Genomic DNA, 22,104 nt, shown 5'->3' with positions numbered 1-22,104 from the left:
CCTTATCACCGATCAATGGTATCAGCCCCCGCGTTCTCGACTAAAAACTCTAAAGCGTCCGGCAGAAAGTCCTCCGTGGGGTAACTATATAATTTATAGCATTCTCATATCAACCCCTCTTGTTTCAATGCACCTACTATCAAGTACGCAGATCTACGGTCTCGGTTGAGACCCGTCCAGTCACCTGGCTGTGCTCGAGGGAGGTCATCCGGAGATACGAAGATATCGTCAATGACTGTGGAATGTCCGTCCGACTCGGAGTCGGCATCCTCGTCATCTATGCCGCCAAGAACCTCTTCCCATATCGTATCGGCGACAGTGACAGCCACCATTTTTGCAGACGCTGTGATTGGAATGACCGAAGTAAGCAAAGCTATTAGCAGCTCTGAAGAGCCGTCTATGGTCTGTTCATGCAGGGCAGGGAGCGGGAGGTACTCGGCCTGCAAGATGGGCTAAATGTACTGTGCGAGAGACACGCGATTTTACACACCTCGATGAGCATTCCCTTCACCGCTCCTCCGGCCAAGATGACATGACCGAAACGTATGAGCCAGTCATTGCCGATAGAATATATCAGGCCGTCAACGGTCACTTGTTGAGCAGCATTTTGAGATTTTTGACTGCCAGTAGGAGCACCTCGAACCGGCAACCATCGTGCACGGAGTTGTGCTATGAGCTGTTCAAGAGCCCCAGGAGGACTTACGGTCATTAATGTGTTACGGTAGTGGGGTGGTGGAGGGAACGAGCGTGGTGATTGGCCCTGCGCCTCTAATAGCTGAGGAATCTCGGCTCGTGTTGGGGCGCCAGGATCCTCTATCTGGACGAATACGTTGTCTGTAACGCTGCGTTTTACCGACAGAGCCTCTACACAGGCTCTGTCCGGGCTCACCATTCATGGTCACAGTATACATAGCCCGCTCAGGGATCTGCATGTTGGGGGCACCAAGAGAAGAACGCCAGGATCCTAGACTCAGCTGCCATTTGCCGCGCATGACACCCTATTCGAAGATGCACTTCAGCGTATTAGTAAAATAAGAGCACGAGGATAATCATACCTGGTGGTTCCGCGTGATGTTTTGACGGACGAGCTCGACACCGGTTGTGGGAGCGTTGATCCATCTAGCCAGCCTGCCAGGGCGGTGGAATCGTCGTTGATGTAAGCTTGCGCGCAGCATGAGAAAGCTCGGCGTACCCTGTCACTCCCATGGCATATAGCGGCAGACAGACAGATGCTATGCTGGTTTACAGCGCGTCGTTGGTATGGTCGACATGCGCGTATGAATTGTGGCGAGCATTCGAGTCACGCTATTGGGGATGGCGCGTGACAACCCATGACGGATCGCGTCGCGTCACGGATTCTTGCGTCAGGCGAATCGCGATCACCTTGCCTCTGAGATTCGCCTTGTACTCAATAGACAGCCTGGACTGCCCCTTTCCTTCGCGTCGTCGTCTCAGCTTAGGATGCCTCCAAAACGCAAGGCTTCGGAACACACGGATGCTCCCCCGGCAACGAAGAGGACACTGCGGTCCACGGCCGCCGTGGCTGCTCCAGTGGCCACTTTGCCTACAAGACGATCAACGCGAGGATGCAAAGGGGAGAGCTCAGACACTGACGAAGGCGTGGAAGAAAATGCGGGCCACGTAGAACCAGTTGCTCCCACGACGAGAAAGCGGCGTACCACAGTGAAACCAAGCGCCATACCGACTGCCCAGGACGTACCAGAGGCGAGCAGTTCGCGCGTCCAGCTACCTGACCCGATTACCACTACGCGCAGGGGGAACCTCGCATACGTAGAGGAGGAATCCGATGAGCTGCTCTTGACTGTTGCAAGGAAGAGAGCTGTACGACCAGTGACACCGCCGAGAACTACCGCGACTCGGGTAGGGACTCCTCGTACTGTCCTGGAATGTGTGGAAATTGTAACGCCGTCGAGGCGCTTCCTAGCTGGCTCTCCTGTCTCTCGCTCTGGCAGGACGCAGCCTGGCGGTCAACGTGCGTTGGATGCCTTGAACCGAGCGACCTCACCATCACCCTCGAAACGTCCGGCACGCGTTGCATCACCTACCAAGCAAAGGCCCGCTCAACCAGCGCGTTCCAGGTCTTCCAGCCCAGATGCATTGCTCCTGCAACGGGGACGACACGCAAAGCCCGTTACTTCTCCGCCGCCACCTTCAAGACGATCCCAAACACTTACAACCCCCGCTTCCTCGCCTTCTAAACGGCAAGGTAGGGCGGACGCGCAAGAGGCACCAACACGGGACCCTGGACCGCTTCCTCCTCACCTGCACACATGTCTACGAGCACAGCAACGTGCTATTCTGAAGAGCCTGCGCCACATTCCTGACACCGCGGATGATCACGATGCGGATGATGTTGGTCCCTCGACCAATACCATGGCGTTTGAGCAACTGCGCGACCTCCTGAACGGCACAGTAACGCGCGGGGAGGGTAACAGCTGTTTACTAATAGGGCCACGCGGGAGTGGCAAGACACGAGTAAGCTTTGTGACTGTAAGTCTTATGCTTCTCTCATCTCACTCTCACCAGCTCGTCGAGCAAGCAATTGCTGCTCAACCAGAGAGGCCTATCATCGTGCGCCTATCAGGGCATGCACAGCAGAATGACAGACTGGCAATACGCGAGATTGCTCGTCAATTGACACAGCAGACGGGAAGTTCCTTCCTGCTGGAGGAGGACGAGGACAAACCTGCAAATGACCCCTTCACTGACCCAGAAAATCCATTCCTAGATACATCAGACCCGGATCCTGCCCCTGCAATCGCATTACCTGCTCCTGCACATTTACTGGCTCTAATCTCCATGATTCCCACCCTCCCCCGTGCGACCGTCGTCGTCATCGATGCGTTTGACAAATTCGCCACACATGCTCGCCAGTCCCTTCTGTACTGCCTCCTCGATACGGTGCAAAGCTGCCGCGCAGGTAAAGGGAACAAGGGGCTCGCAGTGATTGGCGTCACGACGCGAGTAGACACCATTAATCTCCTTGAAAAACGCGTCAAGAGCCGCTTCTCAGGACGAATACTCAGAACGGCTTGTCCTGGGCGTCTACAATACTGGATTGATGTTGCAAGGACCATCTTGACCGCTCCTATAGATGTGGACGCATCAGATGAATGGCCAACGCGGTGGGCCACCTCTGTTGAAGACTTTCTGAGGCAGGACACAGTCACCGAATCCTTAAGGGTATCCTACGCGCTAACTCGAGACGTCGATACATTGCGCCGAATGCTGGCAAGTTGGCTTATCGTGACAGATGCCCCACTGCCTCTGACATCGATTCTAGACCCTGAGTGTGTTGGAACTATCGCCGACAGCCCCATCTCTGTCCGTGTCTCGATTCGCTGCCACAATCGTTGCACAACGATGTCCCTCACGTTTCCCTTTCCTTGACAGTAAGCGCCTGTTCATTTCACAAGGGTGGCTGTCGTGCCGTCTCACTCATGACGCTTTCTCTTTTCAGCATTACCGTATCCCGCGATATGTCTGCTCATCGCCGCGACGCACGCGCAGACATCCGGACATGACCACTTCACCTTCGAAATGCTTCACGAGGCTTTTCGGGATCAGGTGCGCACGTCGCAGTCTGCCCCGGTTCAATTCGAGGGCGGCAGCATCGGAATGGTGCGATGCAGTCGTGAAGTGCTCATTGGTGTGCGTACCCTCGGTGTCCCTTCTTGTCCGAAAGACTGAACACGTCTTCTGTGTGTATAGGCATTCGAACGCCTGGTGTCTATACGCGTGTTCGTGGCTGTTGTCCCACCGTCAATCAGTACGACAAGGGAGTTCGTCCTGCATCGATGCGCGGTAGACAGATTCGAGGTCAAGAAGGCAGTTGAGGCGATCGGGCAGACGAGTTTGAAAAAGTGGTTCAGCAAGGCATGACGTACAGTAGTGAATATCATAACGGATACGTTTCCTCTCCGTCAGTGTGCACCCCGGCTGTCTTCGGACAAAGTTTGCCGTTGCAAAATTGGGTTGGTAATGATAATAACTAGCGAATGTCCTGCACCATCAGTAGAATTCAGCACGAGCTGTCACATGTCATTGCTGAATGTGTCTTTTCGCAATCGTGCAGAGATGATAACGATATGTATTGTCAGAATGGCGACTTGACAGGACTTGGCCGGGACTTATTGGTCGAAGTGTTGTCATGGCTTGTGGAAACCAACGTGAATTCGACTGATCTCATCACATCGACTACCTGATCAATCAATGCGCTGTGATGTTATCGGATGGTATCATTGCACAAGTCTTATCGATATAGGTACAGACTACACAACTACTTTCTGCCATTCACCGCGACAACCCCCGCCTAGTAGACGGTGTAGTCCTGCTGGACGACGTTGACGTCGACCTGCTCCTGGGCTATACGTGGCGATAAGTTCGAGCGAGAATTCAACGATGAGCATAAAGTACGAACCATGACGCTTCGCCTTCTCGCGGTCGATGAAGTCAAGACCCTTGGTCTCGACCAAGCGGTCGACGAACGCACCAGCGAAGCCAGCACTAGGAAGGAAAGTCAATTCGATGATCTATATTGTCCAACGCGTCATGGTACTCACAGAAGCTCCTTCGCCTCGGCGTGGGACTCGGGCTTGCCGTTGGCAGCGCAGTGCTTCTCGTACGCCTTCGCAGCCTGTAGAAGCATTGTGTCAGCACCGAGGATATCCACCCGAAATGCGGGACGATGTTGCACTAACCTCGTAGGCAGCGGCACCAGAGATGAGCTCGTGCGAGAGCTCAGCCTTGTGGGGGGCGTTGTTAACCTGAACAAGGTAACGTTAGTCTGATGCAACGCGACGTAGAACGTCGACAGTACTGACCTGGTCGTAGGCGTTGGCCTGGTCAGAGTCTTCAGAGAACCAACCCATTGTAATGATGTAGATAGATGAGGTATGAAGTAGAGAAGAGCGTTGTGAGGGGTCCACAACGACGCGGGGGTTTATATACCTCTCGCACTGGATGATATTACCAAAGATGGGTATTTAGCAGATCGATAGCGTGATCTAGAGATTCGGCCCCTTTGATGACAAGAAGTCACCCGGAAAAGTCAGCTTATTGCGCAAACCTACCGGAAGAAGTAAGCCCTGCAGCCGTATGCATCGCCTTCCGATGCACATCGGCGTCTTACCCAGCCTCATCATGATATCGCCCTTACTCACATCGTGCTGTGTGTTCACAGCCTGCATTGCCTCACTCCATGGGGGGGAGGATTTGCCTGCTGCGGAGTACAAAGGAAGCACCCCTGTAGGTATGGAGTGCCAAGTGCAAGCATGAACCATTCAACATCTAGCGTGCCTCGGACGCATCCGCAGTCGGCACCTTGCGTTCATTCATTCAACGGCTGTGTCAGAAGACAGACGTCAGGCTTCGGAACAAAGGCAATTCAGGTCCAAGCGCATTGCACCCTTCATCGCTCCCAGACCGGCCACAATTAGCTATCTGGTCGCCTTACTCACCATGGTATCCACCAGTACAATTCACGCTCGCTCCAACAACAGACAGATGGTGGGCATAGAGACCAATGCGTCATCCCAGGTTGGCTGCCAGCTACCAGCCCAACGGCATGGGAACAGCGCCGGATGAGATGCTAGCTGCTGAGCAGTGCATATCAGAACTATCGCGAAATCTATCAGAATCTGTGAGCGCTGCTATATTCCAACATGAAATTGGAAGAAGGCGAGATGGACAGCAGTGGATAACGTGAACGGGGGTAGTACCCCCATCTGAGCGGGGACGTACTGATTTATCGAGGAACTCAGCGATACCTGTGTGTGCACTATGGTTCGTGGATGCGTGTGACTCGTGAAGCAGTACCTCGACGTAGAGATTATCCTGTCAGCATCGCTGACCGTGCCACCGAGACACCAGCGGGCGAAGATGAAGAAGCTAATCATATTAGAGAACCGCTTCTCGATGGCTTCAGTATCCGATACTAAGCATACATTCAACATGGCCGCCTAACTCGAAGCTCTAGTAAGTTTGAGACTTGGATTAGCAGACGTAACGCTGTCCAATAGTGTTGAGAACCTGTGCAATCGAGCGAAGAGTCGGAAGCGCAGCTCAAGCTCGGGGTCGTGTGGTTATGCTGTTGTTGCCAGCAGACTCAATGTAGTACTAGAACTCGAAGTTGAACTTGGTACTAGTACTTGAGTGTGCATTTCGGTTACTCGCAAGCGCCCATTTAACGCACGTGATTATTCTTCCGGCCGGCGTCGGCGAGGTCGACCATGGTGTACATGTAACTAGACAGCCACAACGACATTCGCTTGCTCCTCATACCCTAACGACGCTCTATTTATTGCTCGCCCGACAGGTCCTTTGATCAATCTGCTATAATGCCACAAAGCCGAGCTTCATTTCCAACCACAAGAGACGATTCGGGAAGCCTGTTCCCAGATCTGGAAGCCGACTATGTCAATGAAGAGTCAGTACTAGTTATGTTTTCGAGGAAACCAGAGATGTGTATTGAAGAATATCGCGTAGGCATATGCAAGCCTTCGCTGGGGCCTTGCAGACAGAGGACTACGATTTGAATGACCAGCCCCATGTTCCGAGCCCTAGCTCACCTACAGATACGGCTACACCTCCTGGGCAGCGAGTGCGGAAGGTCTCCGCGCTATCTGACTTCGCACCTGTCAATATGAAGGTGAAAAGGTAATCACATACATTGTCCTTTGGCCGAGCACAAGTTGATGTTGCGGTGTGAAGGCGCAGAAGGCAAAGTGAGACTTCGCACAAGAGGCAAGAGTGGATGTATATCCTTGTACGATGGCCATTGCTGGTACGTGCTCTATCTGGAAAGTTTGACCGGGAATCATAGCTGCTTCAAAGGGTCTTATATTCTTCTTCATGGCTCTTCAATTCAGCCTATACATACTAATTCGGCAGTTGGTAAACGCGAAGGAATGGCTCTCTGCGTGTATGTGTGCGCTCACCAAGCTGATAATCAGCTGACGACCTGCTCTAGGGCGGGGCCGCAAGGGTGTCCTGCGACAGCGTTTGCGTAGTGCCAAGACTTACGAGGTTTGTTGACTATCAGCCTTCTCATGACAGTGATATGCTAACCGCTCTCTTGCAGGATTGGAAGGATGCTGCATTGATTCTTGATGAATATATGCACTTCAACGAATGGAAACATGCCGACGAAGATCCCTTCTATGACTGGAGATTAGTGAGAAAGGTAGGTTCCCCGCCCTATCGCATGTCTCAATTCTAAGCACTCGGACCGCAACAGGTCCGCAGGTCCTTGAAGAATCTAAGGGAAAAGAGAGATGCGCGAGGTTTACTTGGTGTGCTGGAAACCTGTGTCCGCACGAACTTCGCCGGGGTTGAGTCAGCACGGTAGGTTTCGGCAGTCTCATGATCAAAGTATACCGCCTCTGACTTCCTCTATAGGCTATATAGCGAAGTAGGTTTCTCGCATAGCTCATTTATGTTTTCGGGTAACAGCTATGCACATCAGACATTCTTCGGGACGAAGGATTTGATTGAAGGCACGCTGATTGTAATCCCTCGGTAATGAGCATGGTCTCAATGCTGAATCTAGACTATATCGCCGAAGAAGAGAAGGCGCTTGAGTTCATTCGGACGTCGTCTGATATTTCCAATGAGGAGAAGAAGCGGTTCTTCAAAATGGCCAATACGAACCTCGGCACCTCTGCGCTCTGTCTCTCCGGTGGTGCTTCATTCGGATACTGTGAGTGGAATTGGCATGTTAAACGGAAACCTAGTGATCAATGACGGCTTGTCTGCGAAGATCATTTTGGCGTCGTGAAGGCGTTCCTGCATGCAGGTCTTCTTCCTCGTGTCATATCAGGTACATCGGCGGGAGGTGTTGTTGCAGCAATGGCATGCACACGCACAGACGCGGAGTTGAAACGGCTCCTTGTTCCTGAGCTGGCCACGCGCATCACAGCATTCGAAGAGCCCTATGGGGTCTGGATCAAGCGCTTTTGGACAACCGGCGCAAGGTTCGACAGTGTGCACTGGGCGAGGAAGGCAAGTTTATTCGACACGTTCCCAACGATATCGCTAAACGGTTATCTCATGCTCTCGCTAGCTATGCTTCTTCACACGGGGCTCCATGACATTTCGGGAGGCGTACATGCGGACGGGACGCATCCTCAACATTTCCGTCGTGCCTGCGGACCGCCATTCGTGAGTGACCTGTTTCGTGGTCGCAGCCATCTCGCTTAATGTCGCGTTAGCCCCACGAAGCTTCTGAATTATATCACAGCACCGGACACGATAATCTGGAGTGCATTGCTTGCTTCTGCGGCTGTACCCGGAATTTTGAACCCGGTCGTCCTAATGCAGAAGCTCAAAGACGGTAGAGTAATTCCGTGGAACTGGGGTAGCAAATTCAAGGATGGTTCTCTGAGGTAAGCATGTTCCACGCAACAAGCGTTCTCGGTGAGTTGATCGCCGTGCGCGGCAGAGTTGACATACCCGTACAAGCGCTGAATTTGTACTTCAACGGTAAGCTTATTATCGCTCGAGGACATGGCGTTCGCTAACAAGCGCCATGGCAGTCACGCATCCTATTGTCTCGCAAGTCAATCCACATGTGCACTTATTCTTCTTCGCTCCACAAGGCTCGGCAGGGAAACCCGTTGCGCATCGCAAGAATAAGGGTAATGCCATTGGCTTCTCGAACGTAAGGCAAGGTGCTGATTATTCATGCACACCAGGGTGGCGAGGCAATTTCCTGCTATCTGCCGCAGAACAATGGCTCAAACTGGAGCTTACTAAGAATTTCAAGGTAGGATCGTAGTGGGTCCACGCAAACAGAGGCTAACCGTCCAGTGACCAGTTGATTCGCGATCTCGACCTTTTACCGCAGCTTCTTGGCCAAGACTGGTCCAGTGTATTCTTGCAGCGCTTCGAAGGCAGCGTCACGTAGGTTAACTTTTGGTGATTTCTGGTGCGTGGCTCACGTTTTCACGCCGCAGAATCTGGCCTCGCACTCGGTTCATGGTGCGTCTTGCTTATACTAAGAGCCGGAAGCTAGCGTTAATTGACCCGCTGATTTACAGGATTGGATACACATCTTAAGTGATCCAGACGAAACAGAGCTAACGAGGATGATGCATGTTGGTCAGCTGGTCACCTGGCCTAAGGTGAGCTATAAATATCAACGTCTAGCCAGCCATCAGTTAACAAGCGTGCAGCTGCATATGATCGAGAATCGATACCGCCTCGAGAAGCAAATTTTCCTGGGTCGACAGACAGTGCGTAAGGTCATGCATAATCGTGGTCAAGACCGAAGCACGTCGGCAATCGAGACCCAGCCACAGGAACATGTTCCCGTTCCCAACACAGGCACTCGGCTCCCAGTCAGTAAGGGGACACCAATCGCACCAAGTCTCTCAGAGGTACCACTGCCGATGGACACTGATGCGGAGGCGGCCTATATAAATGGAACGCGTGAAAATAACCATCGATCTACGGCGGGCGGCAGTAGCCAATTCCCGCACCGCACCTCGAAGCGACGTCATCGGAACAGAGGGGACCAAGATGCCACGAGGGAGGCGGGCCCCACTCCAGATCCCCCACCTCCACCCAAGGATTCCGGACGACAGCATGCGCAGTCGGTGGCGAACCAAATATCATCTACCCACGCCAACCCCGTCGAGTTCTTGCGCCGTCTTGGTAATGGTTCGATTACCGGCGGATTCTCGCCGTTTGGATCGCTGCGACGCAGCAACAAGGACGTGGCATCGAACTCGCGCGAAGATGTGGCAGAGGGGGCTTCGTGGTCTGGAGACAGTTCATCGGATGACGATGACTTGTCTATAATATCGCGCAGACAACGACACTCCTCGACGTATGAGCTACGACCAGAGCTGGATAGGAGATACTCTGGAGTAGAAGGGGAGGATGCAGATTACTGAGATTGTGTACTGTACATATTGCATTGTGCATGCAAAAGATACTCTGGACTAACGCAATACCCACGGACGGATTTGTTGTAATCTTATTCCGCGTTAATGATCATCACGGCGTTGTAGTATAAGTGAAATCTAACTGTGTTTCTTGTTACCGTACACTCCCTAATGGCTCCGAACACCCTGTACAGTGTACATGTGCGCTGAAGTGTTCAAGTTTATGGCTTGGGTCATATGAAGACGAGGACCAATTTGAACGTACCTCCCAAGTACTGGCGATTGTAATACACTTGGTCAGACTCAACGTCATTCATGCGCATGGTAATGTCAGAGAATCAACATATCATTAGACGGACATGGTAATGATGCGTGCACAATCGGGAAACGCGAAATACTCTGACATGACTCCATCTCCCAGTCGAACATACATGCCAATAACAGATACATATCGGACGCTAAAGCGGTCGGCCACGCTCGGAGCGATATCTCATCTGCACTTCGCGTCAACTTCAGGAGTTTCGATAAATCATTACGAGAACCTACGAGGGTTAGAGACCGCACACAGACGCATCCAGTTGCGTAGCGTTCGCCTGAACATTATACCACAGGAACTGGTGGTGGCCCGTCAGGTCGTTTGCCGCCTCTTCGGTAATGACGAATCCGTCCGCTGCCCCATTAATGACTACGACGGTGGTTCTTCCCACATCACTAACCAAGCTCCAGCAAGTCCCGCATCCCGTCGTATTCGAGTCGGTCACGAAGGATGCTCCCGCGAGGTAAGGGAACGTCGGCACCGCACCGAAGGTGGGGTAGGATTGGTCGAGGACGGTAGCGCATGTTGTGGTGTTCATCCCTGTAGAGGAAGTGTCGTAGTCCGAGTTCCATATCACGGAGACAGTCGATTGGGCGAGAGCAATTGGGGAGAACATGAGGACAAGGACTGAGGCGACTGTGGACGATCTCATGTTCGTTGCGGTTGCGAGAACTGAGCCGTACCTTTGAGAAACAGATGAACCCCTCCGTGGGTTTATAACTGGCAGCTCGGCGTTGATGCCGCAAACGTGTCGGACGGACTACGGTCTCACAGGGGCCTTTGCCGGTCACTGAAACGACGCCTAGGAGAACGTTTGTCGAGAGTGAAGCTCCATCTTGATAGGTACAGCGTCACATTGCAAGGCTACAAAGATCGTAGCCGTCTTTGCGCACGACCCCACCACCCCCTTTTCAACGTCCATGAGACCAATGTCCGGTGCAGGAAGACCGGGGGATAGTGTCGCCACACAGGGCTACAATTCATACTTTCTCGATGAGGCACGATGTATCAGCCACTTAGTCACGACAAGGCACTTGCTGAGAACGATCGCCGAATGAGGACATCTTGACAATGCAGTGCAGCGCTGAGGAACGATCTCCGCCTCCTTGGGAAGAGCCGTATCCTTTGAGCGCGTCTTGCGATGCAAACCTGTCTGCATTTTGCGTGAGTCTATCACATTGCCTGAAACACGCACCAGAAACTAAGACCCAATGATCGCTTCGCCTGCCGCCGGATGGCGATATGCTGCAATCTGCATATATTGCTGTGAAAACGACTGCATACCTAAAATGTACAGCAAGTTCGCCAAAGGATGAGGACACATGAGAACAATTAGATAGAATGCAAACAAAGTGAGTGATGAATGAGATCGAATGCGTGAGCTATTACATCAGTGAGTATCAATAACAACAGAGGTCGCGAGGTGATGCACCGATGTCCAACGGCGAGCCAAAAATATGATGGCTTGATCCTCGAATAAGGGAGTGGTCATGAAGGATGGGTCATGAGTGTCGTGAAGTAGCGAGCATGCGAAGCACAACGATGACAGCGATGTCGGCAATAAACAGTCCTAAAGATGGTCACATATTGTTCACGCCATGCGACGTCCTATAATCAAGGACAACGGCTGCGCTCAGAGTATACTGGGCCACTTGAGCCGCAGGCCCTCTAACCAGCGCATATAAAGCAGCTCAGCAATGGGCGATTTGCGTGTAGGCGAGCTGGGCTCCTCGCCCGGTGTCGGTGAAGATGAAGCTGGCAAGCCTGAGATCTCTTCCTCCTCGGTGACAACGAGGCCCTTTGCCGTCATTTCGCTCTTGCGGATGATCCGCCTGTGCGGGAAGAGACCACGTGCCGTTTGAACGTGCTGGCGGACAGCAGTATTCCTAGATAGCGGCGACAATGAGCAACCTTAGCAAGGAACCGATCGTGAATATTTGCTGTACGTACTCATTGATACCCGAGAGCAAATCCAGAATGACGTTGTATGCAAGCTCAGGATTTACGTCCCTCAGTTCTTCAAAGCCCCGGGAAATCATGCTTATAGATTCAATCTCCCTTGCATCCATATCATCCCTTGTCGCCTGATTTTTACCTGACAGTCAGCGCCAGCCTTACCGCCGCCTACGCCACCAACTCACCTTTGACAACAGTGGTAGCAACACCTCATCGACGATGCTCTTTCCCGCAGTGGCAGCATCGCTGGCCGATCTCTTCCTTGGAGACTTCGTGCCTTGGGGCGACGACGGCGCCGAGGAGCTCCCCTCCCGGCTGCGTGTCGTACCCACGAACTCCTCCGACAGCCGGAGTGAACGCACTGTGTCCACCTTCTTTACTGGCCGGATCGTGTCCACACCGCTACCCAGGTCTGCCTCTCCCAGTACTGTGCCAGTGCTCACGTTATTCCGCGCTTGGAACGATGCGCGCCGGGTCGAACGCATCGAGCCCGAATACGCGGGCGGGGGTTCCGAGTTCTCGGGCGCCTGCAGTGGGGTCCGCGGGCCTGCTGTCTCGTCCGATCCAGTATCGGCCATCAGGCCTGGCATGTCCTTCTCGTCCATGGGCGAGGACGGTCCCACTTGTCGGATAATGACCGTCGAGTGCTGCGCGCCTATGTTCAAGCCGAGCGCCGTGCCCGAGAGGGGCACATCGCTGCCCCTTGTCGTCGCAGCGGTCGTGTCGATAGAGCTGTCGGGGTAAATCGATACATCGTCCTCATAGTACTCTTCATCCGGAATGGTCTCTGCAGGCATGATGTCCTTCGCCATACTCCGCAACGAGCCCATGGCAGACGATGTCCGAATGGTATCAAAGGACCAGTCGCTTCGTAATGTCCCATCCCACGCCCCGCTGTTGCGTACCGATGCCTGGTACATTTGTGGCTGTTTTCCTGGGGTACGTGCCCGAAAGTCTTGATGCCGCTCAATCAACTCCGTCAAATACGAGGTCTTCCGTGCGCTCTTAATGAACCGGTGTTGCAGCAGTTCTTTCGCGGTGGGTCGCTTCGGTCCAGGTGAGCATATATACTATCCCGTGTCCAGGAAGACTCACGAGAACAGGGTCCTTGGTCAGGCATTGCGACACGAAATCTTTGAACGCGGTCGAGAATGCGCCCTCAAGGACAGGCGGCTTTGCCTTCGGGATCAAAAAGAGGACACGCATTGGATGATACTCGGCCAGTGGTGGTTCGCCCTTTGCCATCTCGATGGCCGTGATCCCCAAGCTCCAGATGTCTGCCTTCGCATCATATCCTGCTTGTCTGATAACCTCGGGTGCCATCCAAAACGGCGTGCCCACGAACGTATGCCGAAGAGTGCTGGTTAGTTGCGCAGCGACACCGAAGTCTGCCAGCTTAACCTTTCCCGATGCGGATAGAAGGACGTTGGCGGCCTTGATGTCGCGATGGATCGTGCCTTCGACGTGAAGATAGTCCAATCCCTGCAGGAGTTCCTTACAGATGACGGCTATATGCGCCTCGGAAAACACACCCGGCTTGAGAAGATCGAGACAGGACCCTCCCGCGAGGTATTCCATGACGATCCAAAGCTTATACGCCACCACGAAGGAGCCATAGTACCGTGTCACGTACTCCGAGTCAAATTGCGCGAGGTTGGCAATCTCTTGCTGGATCTCAGAGATGTCGTCGTCGGAATCTTCGAGGTCTATACATTGCATCAGCGTTAGTGGAGCTCATGATGCGCTCCTAATAGGGAACGAAGTGTGCGCACCGATCTGTTTTATGGCTACAATTTGCTTCGTCTCATTATGCATGGCTTTGTACACGGTGCCGAAGCTACCGGTGCCGAGTTTTTCCAGGAGCGTGTACTGACTTGCGGGATTATTGCTTGGGACAGGGTACGGCTCCGGAGTGCGCTTTGCATCGCGGGGCGAGGGTGGTGGGGATTTCGTCAACTGTCGAGGGTGCAAAGCACGCCCAGAGTCAGAAGAATTGGTCTTACGCAGTAGCCGGGAGCCTGAAACAACGCGCTGCATGGCGGACAACACGCTGTGCGCGGCGGGGCGAGATCAGGGGAGGCGGCAGACGTCGTCACGGAGCACGTCTAGCCGTCTATGCACGGATGTTGTCTCTTGGACACACGTGGGGGCCCATGAGGTGTATGGATAGAGTGAAGACGCTCCATCGCGCATGGCTTTATCTGCAGACACGCGCCGGGACCAGAACTCGACGGACATGAGGGATCACGCACCATGTTCATCAGAGTCGTAGATAAGCTTCGTAAATAGACGTTAGGGAGCTGTCGTGGATCGATGCACGCTGCAGCAGCGGCGCAGGCTGTCCGGCGCGATGTGCAAATTGAAGGATCTCGGGGAGAATAGAAGTGATGGCCGCTGTGCTCTGCCGGATATGGCGAGAAGTCTGGGCGGATGGGTCGCTATGGGCGTCGTCAAGGCGGCTGCGCTCGACGCCGGTCGGCAAAGGTTGCTGAGGCGGAGGACGTGGGGAACAACGAGAGAGAGAAAGGACGAGGATGAAGAGGGCGGCGGGGGCAACGGCGATGACGTCCGAAAGCGACAAGGCGTGATCGTGCACCCAGCGATCTCGCGCCCCGGACCGTGGGTAGCTAGAACGGGCGTCTCCACGCGCTTTTGGCTATCCCCGCACGGCGCCGGGTGTCTCCTCACCCAAGCTGCTCCTTTCTGCCACACCGACGTCGCCATCATAATATTTGCCAAAGCCTCTCAGCATGACGCGTCTTGTTTCACCTGCTCCGCTCCCGTGTAATGGCGGCGCCGGCCATATACGCTTACATGTAGATCAGACGTCGTAGCGCTTCGCATGACACCCTCTCAGGCTAAATATTGGGAACCCATCTCTCAGCTCACGCTGACGGACAGCGTCCATGCGCGCCACAGGCAGTCCGCATCTCCCGGTGAGAGCCGCCCTGAGTCCCGAGGCCAACGTGAGACTACCACCGTGCCGAGGGCCGGGCGAGCAATCAGAATGTTTGCGTCAAGAAGCATGAGCGTGCGCATGAAAACATGCCATAGTATCGCATGGCGAGTTGGTAGTGGCGTACGGCATACACAGAAAGAATAAAGTCAGAACAACACCCCGCTCCGCGACCTCCCTCTGACACCGCCATTGCTCATGCTGCCTTGACAGCGTACTTCCTCAGCGGGAAGTGGATGTCTTTCTTGCGCTGCTTGAGGGTCTTGAGCGACTTCTCGTGCTGCATGCAAACCATACACGATTAGTTATCACAAACGAAGTCTCATGAGACCTGCACGCACAGGTGTCAATCGCCGTCTGATCGCCCGCGTCTTCTTCGGTCGGAGGTCGAGAGGCAGGTACTTCTTGTTCTTGTAGAACTCGCGCAGGTTTTGTCGCTGCTTTTGGTTCATGACGGTCAAGACACGCGCGATCGACTTGCGGACAGTGTTGCTACATAGTCATTCAGCTGTCAGAAACACAGATACAGGCAAGCACCAAGCAACTTACATCTTGGTCAACTTTGCCGCGGAACCACCGGCGATTTTCTGTACCCGCAGGGTCAGGAGCTCATTCTTAAGCTCGGTGAGCTGCTTCGACAAGTCATTCTTCGACCTGAGCGTCCCCATGCAATTAGCTGCCGTTCTGTGTGCATATAGCTGACAACGCACTTGGATTGGAGCTCGTAAGCCTTGACCTTGTTGCTGGGCATGGTGGTGGAGTCTAACAGGACAAGACTGAATCAACATTATGTTCTCCAGGGATCCACAGAATAGCCAGAAATGCCGACATAAGCGTCGAACAACTTCATACGGAACGCAAGTAGCCTGACAGCATTCCAGCAGCACGAAGAACCGAGATATTTACCTTGAGGGATGTCGTGGAGGATATGCGCGCCCGGCTCAGAATGGAGAGAAGACCGTGGGATCGGACGAGGTGGTGCTACCTAGTTGCTCAAGCCACAGATCCCACGCTGGTCATACCTGCCGCATTTGGAAGGTCCGCCACACTGTCGACCCGCTGTTCGCCACGGGCCTGTTCCAAGTGTTCACTCGCTGGGGCCTATCACTGGGGTGACATGTCTTTCTCGGTTGCACTGGATGGTCGACAATTGGCGGGCAGTCACTCAGACCAAAACGCGACTCTTCAGCTATCGAGAGGGGCTTGGGTGATGACTTTCTGTCTTGGGTCTTGTGGGGCGTCTGATTGTCCATTGCCTGTCGTGGCGATGATCCTTCCTGCCCTTGCTCCCCGCCGACTACAAATGCGCGCATTCATAAAACTCTCCTGATTGCCTCCGGACTGCATTCAGCTACTTCCTCCGCGTCATCTTCACGTCTTCAATTTCCGCCGGCTGCTCGCCACAAATTTCACTCATGTCCCAAAAACCAGTCCACCCGCCGAGCCAGGGCCTGTGCGACCTGCTGTACCTCTTCCCGCACGTCGACAACGAGACCATCGCTGCCATACTCGCACACACGCTTCCCGCTGCCGACATCTACAAGCTCGACTCTCGCCGCATACTCGAGGCGGAATACGACCTCGTCAACCCCGCGCTCGAGGACAGCGTCATGGGCCCCACGCTGCCTGTGGCTACCGATCTCTACAAAACGCTCGACGCTCTGCTCGTGCCGCTGAACGCGTACTTCTCCATCCTTACTCTGCACCAGCTCGCGTGTGGCGCGCCGGCGATGCTCCCGTACTACTTCTTCCGCTATAGCAGCCATCTTGTCAAGATCGCATCGCAGTACGAGTGGCCCGCCGTTCTCGTGTATCATTTCGCGTTCTTCGCGCGGCGATGCCGGGATATGTACGATGGAGAATACGCTGGGTGGGGCAAGGTGGATGTCGACCTGATGGAGCAATTCCTGGTGCCATACCGGAAAAACAAGGTCGTGTACTCGCGCCGTCCGTCTGTCCCTGCATAGGGTGCTGATGTGCGATCGCATCGATAGCCCCGAAAAAATGGATGGAAGAAATGACGAGCATACCCAAAAGCTCGCCGTGAAACCTCGCTAGACTACAACAGTATGACCGTATATTTGTATCTTTACAGCTTGCTTGGTAGTGATACATAGTTCACCCTCTCCAGATACATAGGTTGGATGTGTAGCAACAGATGAATACCAGAGTTCTCCCGGATTAGTGCTTGACCTCCGTGTCCGATCGTTTCCGATCGTCCGGTCGAACCCCAGCCTTGAAGACATGGATGTAGCAAGAGAGATCGAACCCGTCAATGGAAATGGGCGTACCTCTACATCTGGTATTTCCTGCAATCGCTTTGCCACCTGCCGCATACGCTCAATGCCTCGGCCGTCATCTTTACGTGGTGTATACCCTTGCTGCAGCTCGACCTCATGCATGAAAGCCGCCACATCTGCGAGTGATGCCCCGACGTTCTTGACGGCCCCCAGGTGAGCTCTAATCGATATCCACGCTCAGCAGCCGGTCCTGCCATGCAACAGCAAAGGAAGTCATTCGCACCGTATTCGCTGATTGTCTTGCAGAAGATGTCGCAGGTCGTTCCGCCGCAGCTTCTCCCACTCCGCCCGCATATGATCCCGCTGCATTCCGTCCGCCTCCAGCCGCTCGAGCATCCGCCTCATTCCCCGCAGCTCGCCCTGCACCCTCGCCTCCGCATCTGCCCTCGTTGACCGACCGTCCTCCGTCTCCTCCCTCAGCTTTTCGACGCAGCTCTTCGTCTCCTCTAGCAGTGCGATCACCTTCCGATGCTCCGTGCGCTGTGCCGACGCCAACAGCGCACGCCACCGCATGTTACGACGCAGCGTTTCCTCACGCTCGATACGTAACGCCGCGACCTCGGTCTGGAGCGAGACGAGGCGCCTCCGTGCGAGTACGTACGGGGCAAGTGCTATTGTCCCGAGACAGAGGAGCGTCAAGTATGGAGTATGTGTTCCCCGCGGGGCGTCCACGGGCTGCGCGGAACCATACGCGTCTATCTGGAATCCGACGGGCGTCGGGCTGATCGATGGTGGGCTGGTTGACAGGCATTCTTGGGCCATGCCGACAGGAGAAGTGAAGACGCTCTGCTACTCGATTGTAGGAATCGTATGGATGGGTGGAGGCTACGACGCGTTGCGGGAACGCGCAATCTAATGCATTCACCTGACCCCACACGTGCCCGAGGATGTCTACCAATGACACGCAAGCTTAGTGAGCGGAATATGGCAATCTGGGAGCACGACGCGTGTATGATACATAATACATGTACAGCAAGACGATCAGAGGATGTCGATGAGATTCAGAGACGAAGTCCGCATTTAGTTCTTCGTCCAGCCGGGAATGGTGAAGTGGTTCAGGAGATTGCGCCTCCATTCCGCGCCCGCTTGATCGCGCTTGACGGCATCGGCCTCCGCTCTCTGAACAGCCTGAAGCAATGTCTTCATGGCCTCATGCAACCTCTCGTTCATCTCTAATCTCGTCACCTCTCCCTGCCGGACCTGCTCCTTTATATCCTCCACGCCCTCCAGTCCTGCCCTGTGGTGCTCCTCCAAGAGTTGTAGTTGTTTCCTGATGTCTTGCAGACCAGCGCCGCGCTCGCCTAGCGTCTTCGCTAGTTCCCCCCTCATCAGGGTGTTCTCCGTGACTAGGTTGTGTATATCTCTGCGCATCAGCGCATCGGCAGTGGCCGCTTTCGCTACTTGGTCATGGAGGAGTGCGAGTCGCTTGCGAACGAGGGCATACGGAAGGACTATGGCGGAGACGAGGGCGACGGAGCTTACGGCGAGCAATGGTATGAGAATGGATGGACGTGGTGGTCGAGTTTGTGCGACGAGTTGCCGGTTATCAGTTGCTGGGAAGTCTATCCGTGACGGATTTCTGTCAGCGAGACCAACCATCCCGGCAGGCAGCAGGGACGCAGGTTCAGGCAATGTCGCGGTGAAACGAATAAAACGCCCAGCACTCACGGTGTCTGACCTTCTGACACGTGAAGGCCTTATCTTGCGCGAACGAGACGCCAAACGTCAACGTAGACGACAACCAGACTTGACTGTATGCATCGAACACGAGACTTCCAAGAATGACCCACGATCTTACGTTATATAAGAGGCTATGATACAGCATTAATGTGAGCGATAACCACAACAGCGAAACAGCAAGCAGATACCACGGAAAGCAAGAATACATTGCACATAAACGTCATCGTAAAGCAAGCCGGACTCATGACTTCTCAGCTTTCTTCCTCCACTTCAGTTTGCTGAGGAGGTTGCGTTTCTTTTTCGGCTTCTCCTCCGGCTTGGGCGGTAATCTGCCAACCAAAATTCAGTGAGGGTGGAGAACGACAAATTCGGTAGACGCACTCTTCAACATAAACAGGGTAATCCTGCTCGAGGTTCTCCTTCGCCGCCATGATATCTTGTTCATAGGCCTGGCGTAGACTCTCAGGCACAGGAAGTTTTCTCCTCCAAACGGCCATACTGTTTCCACTATTCGAGAGCAAGAAGACAAAAACGATGACCTGCATAGAAGGGTCATACAGCGCGACAGACTCTTGCAGGATGCGATCGAGCGTTAGCTGAAGCTGCGCCATATTGATCCAGTCGAAGGCAGGTTGAGCCGGAGTGCCTACACGGTGGTCAGCGTTGGTGATGAGCGCGCCGCGTTCTCCCGTCTGCAAGAACTTCTGAAGCTGCATCACGGCGAGAACATCTCAGCATGAGTACTCCGCCTCGCGGGGGGGACAGGACAAGTAAGACTGACACCAATTGTCGCGAGCCCGTTCGACATGGCCTGCACCCACCGCAACAGCGACGCGACGCGGTCGTCCTTATTCGGATTGAACGCCCAGTAGATCCGCTCCTTCGCGGGGCGGCTGCGGCTGAAGAAGGCGCGCTGCGCATGCATCAATGCTTGGCCGCGCGATTCGATGAACGCATTCTCGCCAAGGCCGTTGCGGGGCGACGCTAGCTCGAACACAGTCGTATGTCGGCCTGTCGCCATGTCCATAGTCTTTGATGCCTTTTCGTCGGTCCAGAATGACGGGTGAATCGCTTGGGGATAGGCTGACGGCGTGAAAGCAGCAGCAGCAGCAGCAGGCGGAGGGGGCGGAGGTGGTGGTGCCGACATGGGTGTCCCATATGGACGAGGACCGCGCGCGGTAGGGGGCTCTGTGTGATAGGAGACTGCTGGCGAGAAACGCACGCGCTGCCCATAACCTCCTCCGTCTTCGCCACCGCCGTATCCGTAGCCATCGTTGCCGTATTCTTCCTCGTCGTACTCGTCGTATTCCTCTTCTTCCTCGCCCTCCTCTTCTTCTGGAATCGGCTGAGGCCAGTTGGAGTTCCAGCCTCCAGCCCCCGAGCCATTGCTGCCCCAGCTGTCGGCTTGCTGCATGGGAGGCGCGCGGTGCACCTGCGAAGGGTAGCCTTGTCGGTGCATCGCTGGCTGTGCTGGTGGCTGCGCCCGAGCTTGTTGTGGCATCGTCTGAAGCCTCCTCTGCTGCTCCATGTGCTGTTGTAGGGCTGCCACCGCTTGTTGGTGCATGGCGGCTTGCTGCTGCCGATCCGCGGGTGGCCCGGGTTGAGACTGTAGGGGAACAGCCTTAGTTTGTGTCGGGTGCGTAAGCAGGGACTGCAGACGCTGCGACTGCTGCTCCGGAGACAGCATAGGCCTGCTCCTCGGAGCGGCAGCAGTCAGGAAGGGGGCTGCGCTCGCAGCGGAAGGAGGCACCGAACTAGTAGCAGTAATCACCTTCGGGAGCCCTCTCGCCTCGTTCCCCCAGTTCTTCCATGCTCCAGACGGTCCAGATGGCCGACCAGCGAGGGACGGCGCAGACATGGGCGGAGGTGGTGGTGCGGGAGGAGGGGCCGGGCCGGGCCACCCTGATGGCTGCGGCTCGTCCCATCCCCCTGCCGACTGCGCCCAGCCCGAAGGGGGAGGGGCGCCCCATGATGGCTGGGCGTTACCCCAGCCTCCGGTCGCGGTGCCAGCTGTCAACGCCGGCGATGGTGCGGCGGCAGCGAAGGAGGCGGGCGGAGGAGGAACGAAGGCTGATCCGCCCCTCTTATCCCCACTCTCTTTGGCAGATGCCGGGGTCCAAGCCGAAGCTGGCTGATCCCACCCTCCTACCGCCGCACCGCCGGGCATCCCCCAGTCCATGTCTGCGCCGCCCGCAGCAGATGCCGCAGATCCCCCGCCCCACATGTCAGAGCCTTCATCGGCCACAGGGCCCCAGCCGTCATCATCGGGGGCTGCAGCTGCCGGTGGTTGGGCTGCGCTCCATGCGGCATTCGTTGAAACTGCGTTGCGACGAGAACGAGCCATAGCGAGCCGCGCGGTGGGTCAAAGCGTAGCGGAGGAACAGCGGGAGCAAAGTCATGGTTGGAGACATATAAAGTGGAGAGATAAGCGCACGAACATACCTGGAGCAGCCTGCTGACCTGTTACACCTGGAATAACTTCTCGATGTGCTGTATCCTGTTCTGGCGCCTCCGTCAAGAGAGCTGAACTTTGCTCAGCAGACTTGGGATGATCAACGGTGATCTGCTCGACACTTGCTGATGGCACGGCAGCTGGTTTCTCCGCCCCCTTCACCTTGGCTTTCTTGGGTCCCTTCGCCATCGAGTGTGCGCGCCAGAAAGACGCACACGCAGTGCAGAACTGGATGACAAACTTGCAGATGCTGGTCCTGAAGCAAGCCGCCCAGCTCACTATGATCCCAACACAGCCTTGGATATCTAAGAGCCCGTATCAAGCGCGGAGACACCCTGTGAGAACGGCAGGGCATCCGGTGGTAGATATCCGGACGCTGAGGACCACGAGGCATGGCTGGACGGATGGAGAGTTGATCCTACCAAAGGCGAGCAACTTCGAGCGTTCCCCGCCTGAAATGACCGTGGGAACTGATATTGGCATACTGGACAGCGACGAGGAGGGACAGCGAGAGACGTACCAGAGTTGTGCGACCA

The 22,104-nt window shown here is 54.9% G+C and overlaps 8 protein-coding genes across 8 annotated transcripts; 2 read left to right on the top strand and 6 right to left on the bottom strand.

Annotated features, from left to right (window-relative positions):
- Positions 1 to 104: 104 nt before the first annotated feature.
- POSPLADRAFT_1047682 (hypothetical protein) lies at positions 105 to 1,206 on the bottom strand (the record flags this gene model as incomplete). Its single annotated transcript, XM_024479340.1, has 5 exons — positions 105 to 440; positions 491 to 834; positions 890 to 998; positions 1,056 to 1,128; positions 1,193 to 1,206. 5 exons carry the CDS (start codon positions 1,204 to 1,206, stop codon positions 105 to 107), a joined length of 876 nt encoding a protein of 291 aa, XP_024337009.1.
- A 701-nt stretch (positions 1,207 to 1,907) lies between these two features.
- POSPLADRAFT_1066603 (hypothetical protein) lies at positions 1,908 to 3,942 on the top strand (the record flags this gene model as incomplete). The annotated part of the gene is made up of 6 exons (XM_024482091.1): positions 1,908 to 1,993; positions 2,232 to 2,496; positions 2,581 to 3,252; positions 3,305 to 3,413; positions 3,482 to 3,672; positions 3,733 to 3,942. 6 exons carry the CDS (start codon positions 1,908 to 1,910, stop codon positions 3,901 to 3,903), a joined length of 1,494 nt encoding a protein of 497 aa, XP_024337008.1. The 3' UTR covers positions 3,904 to 3,942.
- A 284-nt stretch (positions 3,943 to 4,226) lies between these two features.
- POSPLADRAFT_1040503 (hypothetical protein) lies at positions 4,227 to 4,925 on the bottom strand. The gene is made up of 5 exons (XM_024477754.1): positions 4,845 to 4,925; positions 4,722 to 4,787; positions 4,584 to 4,657; positions 4,442 to 4,527; positions 4,227 to 4,386 (listed from the first exon to the last, which is right to left on the bottom strand). The coding sequence occupies exons 1-5, from the start codon at positions 4,890 to 4,892 to the stop codon at positions 4,334 to 4,336; spliced, it is 327 nt and encodes a 108-aa protein (XP_024337007.1). The 5' UTR covers positions 4,893 to 4,925; the 3' UTR covers positions 4,227 to 4,333.
- A 1,732-nt stretch (positions 4,926 to 6,657) lies between these two features.
- POSPLADRAFT_1074983 (hypothetical protein) lies at positions 6,658 to 9,958 on the top strand. The gene is made up of 19 exons (XM_024482768.1): positions 6,658 to 6,678; positions 6,733 to 6,805; positions 6,856 to 6,943; positions 6,992 to 7,047; positions 7,103 to 7,204; positions 7,259 to 7,365; positions 7,420 to 7,432; positions 7,487 to 7,517; positions 7,571 to 7,720; positions 7,781 to 8,004; positions 8,084 to 8,181; positions 8,232 to 8,405; positions 8,462 to 8,502; positions 8,556 to 8,657; positions 8,715 to 8,785; positions 8,837 to 8,922; positions 8,976 to 9,000; positions 9,060 to 9,143; positions 9,195 to 9,958. The coding sequence occupies exons 1-19, from the start codon at positions 6,665 to 6,667 to the stop codon at positions 9,915 to 9,917; spliced, it is 2,262 nt and encodes a 753-aa protein (XP_024337006.1). The 5' UTR covers positions 6,658 to 6,664; the 3' UTR covers positions 9,918 to 9,958.
- Positions 9,959 to 10,459: 501 nt separating this feature from the next.
- POSPLADRAFT_1147654 (hypothetical protein) lies at positions 10,460 to 10,876 on the bottom strand (the record flags this gene model as incomplete). The annotated part of the gene is made up of 1 exon (XM_024486089.1): positions 10,460 to 10,876. One exon carries the CDS (start codon positions 10,874 to 10,876, stop codon positions 10,460 to 10,462), a length of 417 nt encoding a protein of 138 aa, XP_024337005.1.
- A 661-nt stretch (positions 10,877 to 11,537) lies between these two features.
- On the bottom strand, positions 11,538 to 13,899 carry POSPLADRAFT_1171225 (hypothetical protein; the record flags this gene model as incomplete). The annotated part of the gene is made up of 4 exons (XM_024488122.1): positions 11,538 to 12,110; positions 12,175 to 12,308; positions 12,366 to 13,226; positions 13,276 to 13,899. 4 exons carry the CDS (start codon positions 13,897 to 13,899, stop codon positions 11,858 to 11,860), a joined length of 1,872 nt encoding a protein of 623 aa, XP_024337004.1. The 3' UTR covers positions 11,538 to 11,857.
- Positions 13,900 to 15,207: 1,308 nt separating this feature from the next.
- On the bottom strand, positions 15,208 to 16,071 carry POSPLADRAFT_1040499 (hypothetical protein). The gene is made up of 5 exons (XM_024477753.1): positions 16,043 to 16,071; positions 15,847 to 15,898; positions 15,686 to 15,790; positions 15,478 to 15,628; positions 15,208 to 15,416 (listed from the first exon to the last, which is right to left on the bottom strand). Exons 2-5 carry the CDS (start codon positions 15,885 to 15,887, stop codon positions 15,333 to 15,335), a joined length of 381 nt encoding a protein of 126 aa, XP_024337003.1. The 5' UTR covers positions 15,888 to 15,898; positions 16,043 to 16,071; the 3' UTR covers positions 15,208 to 15,332.
- Positions 16,072 to 16,545: 474 nt separating this feature from the next.
- Positions 16,546 to 21,460, bottom strand: POSPLADRAFT_1047674 (hypothetical protein; the record flags this gene model as incomplete). Its single annotated transcript, XM_024479339.1, has 11 exons — positions 16,546 to 16,548; positions 16,573 to 17,190; positions 17,428 to 17,596; positions 17,660 to 18,188; positions 18,302 to 18,368; positions 18,622 to 18,887; positions 19,105 to 19,247; positions 19,386 to 19,445; positions 19,498 to 19,826; positions 19,898 to 21,052; positions 21,182 to 21,460. The coding sequence occupies 11 exons, from the start codon at positions 21,458 to 21,460 to the stop codon at positions 16,546 to 16,548; spliced, it is 3,618 nt and encodes a 1,205-aa protein (XP_024337002.1).
- Between the last annotated feature and the right edge of the window lie 644 nt (positions 21,461 to 22,104).

Source organism: Postia placenta (assembly GCF_002117355.1).
Source record: "Postia placenta MAD-698-R-SB12 unplaced genomic scaffold POSPLAscaffold_10, whole genome shotgun sequence".
NCBI lineage: Eukaryota > Fungi > Basidiomycota > Agaricomycetes > Polyporales > Adustoporiaceae > Rhodonia > Rhodonia placenta.
This window is presented reverse-complemented; position numbering and strand designations above follow the sequence as displayed.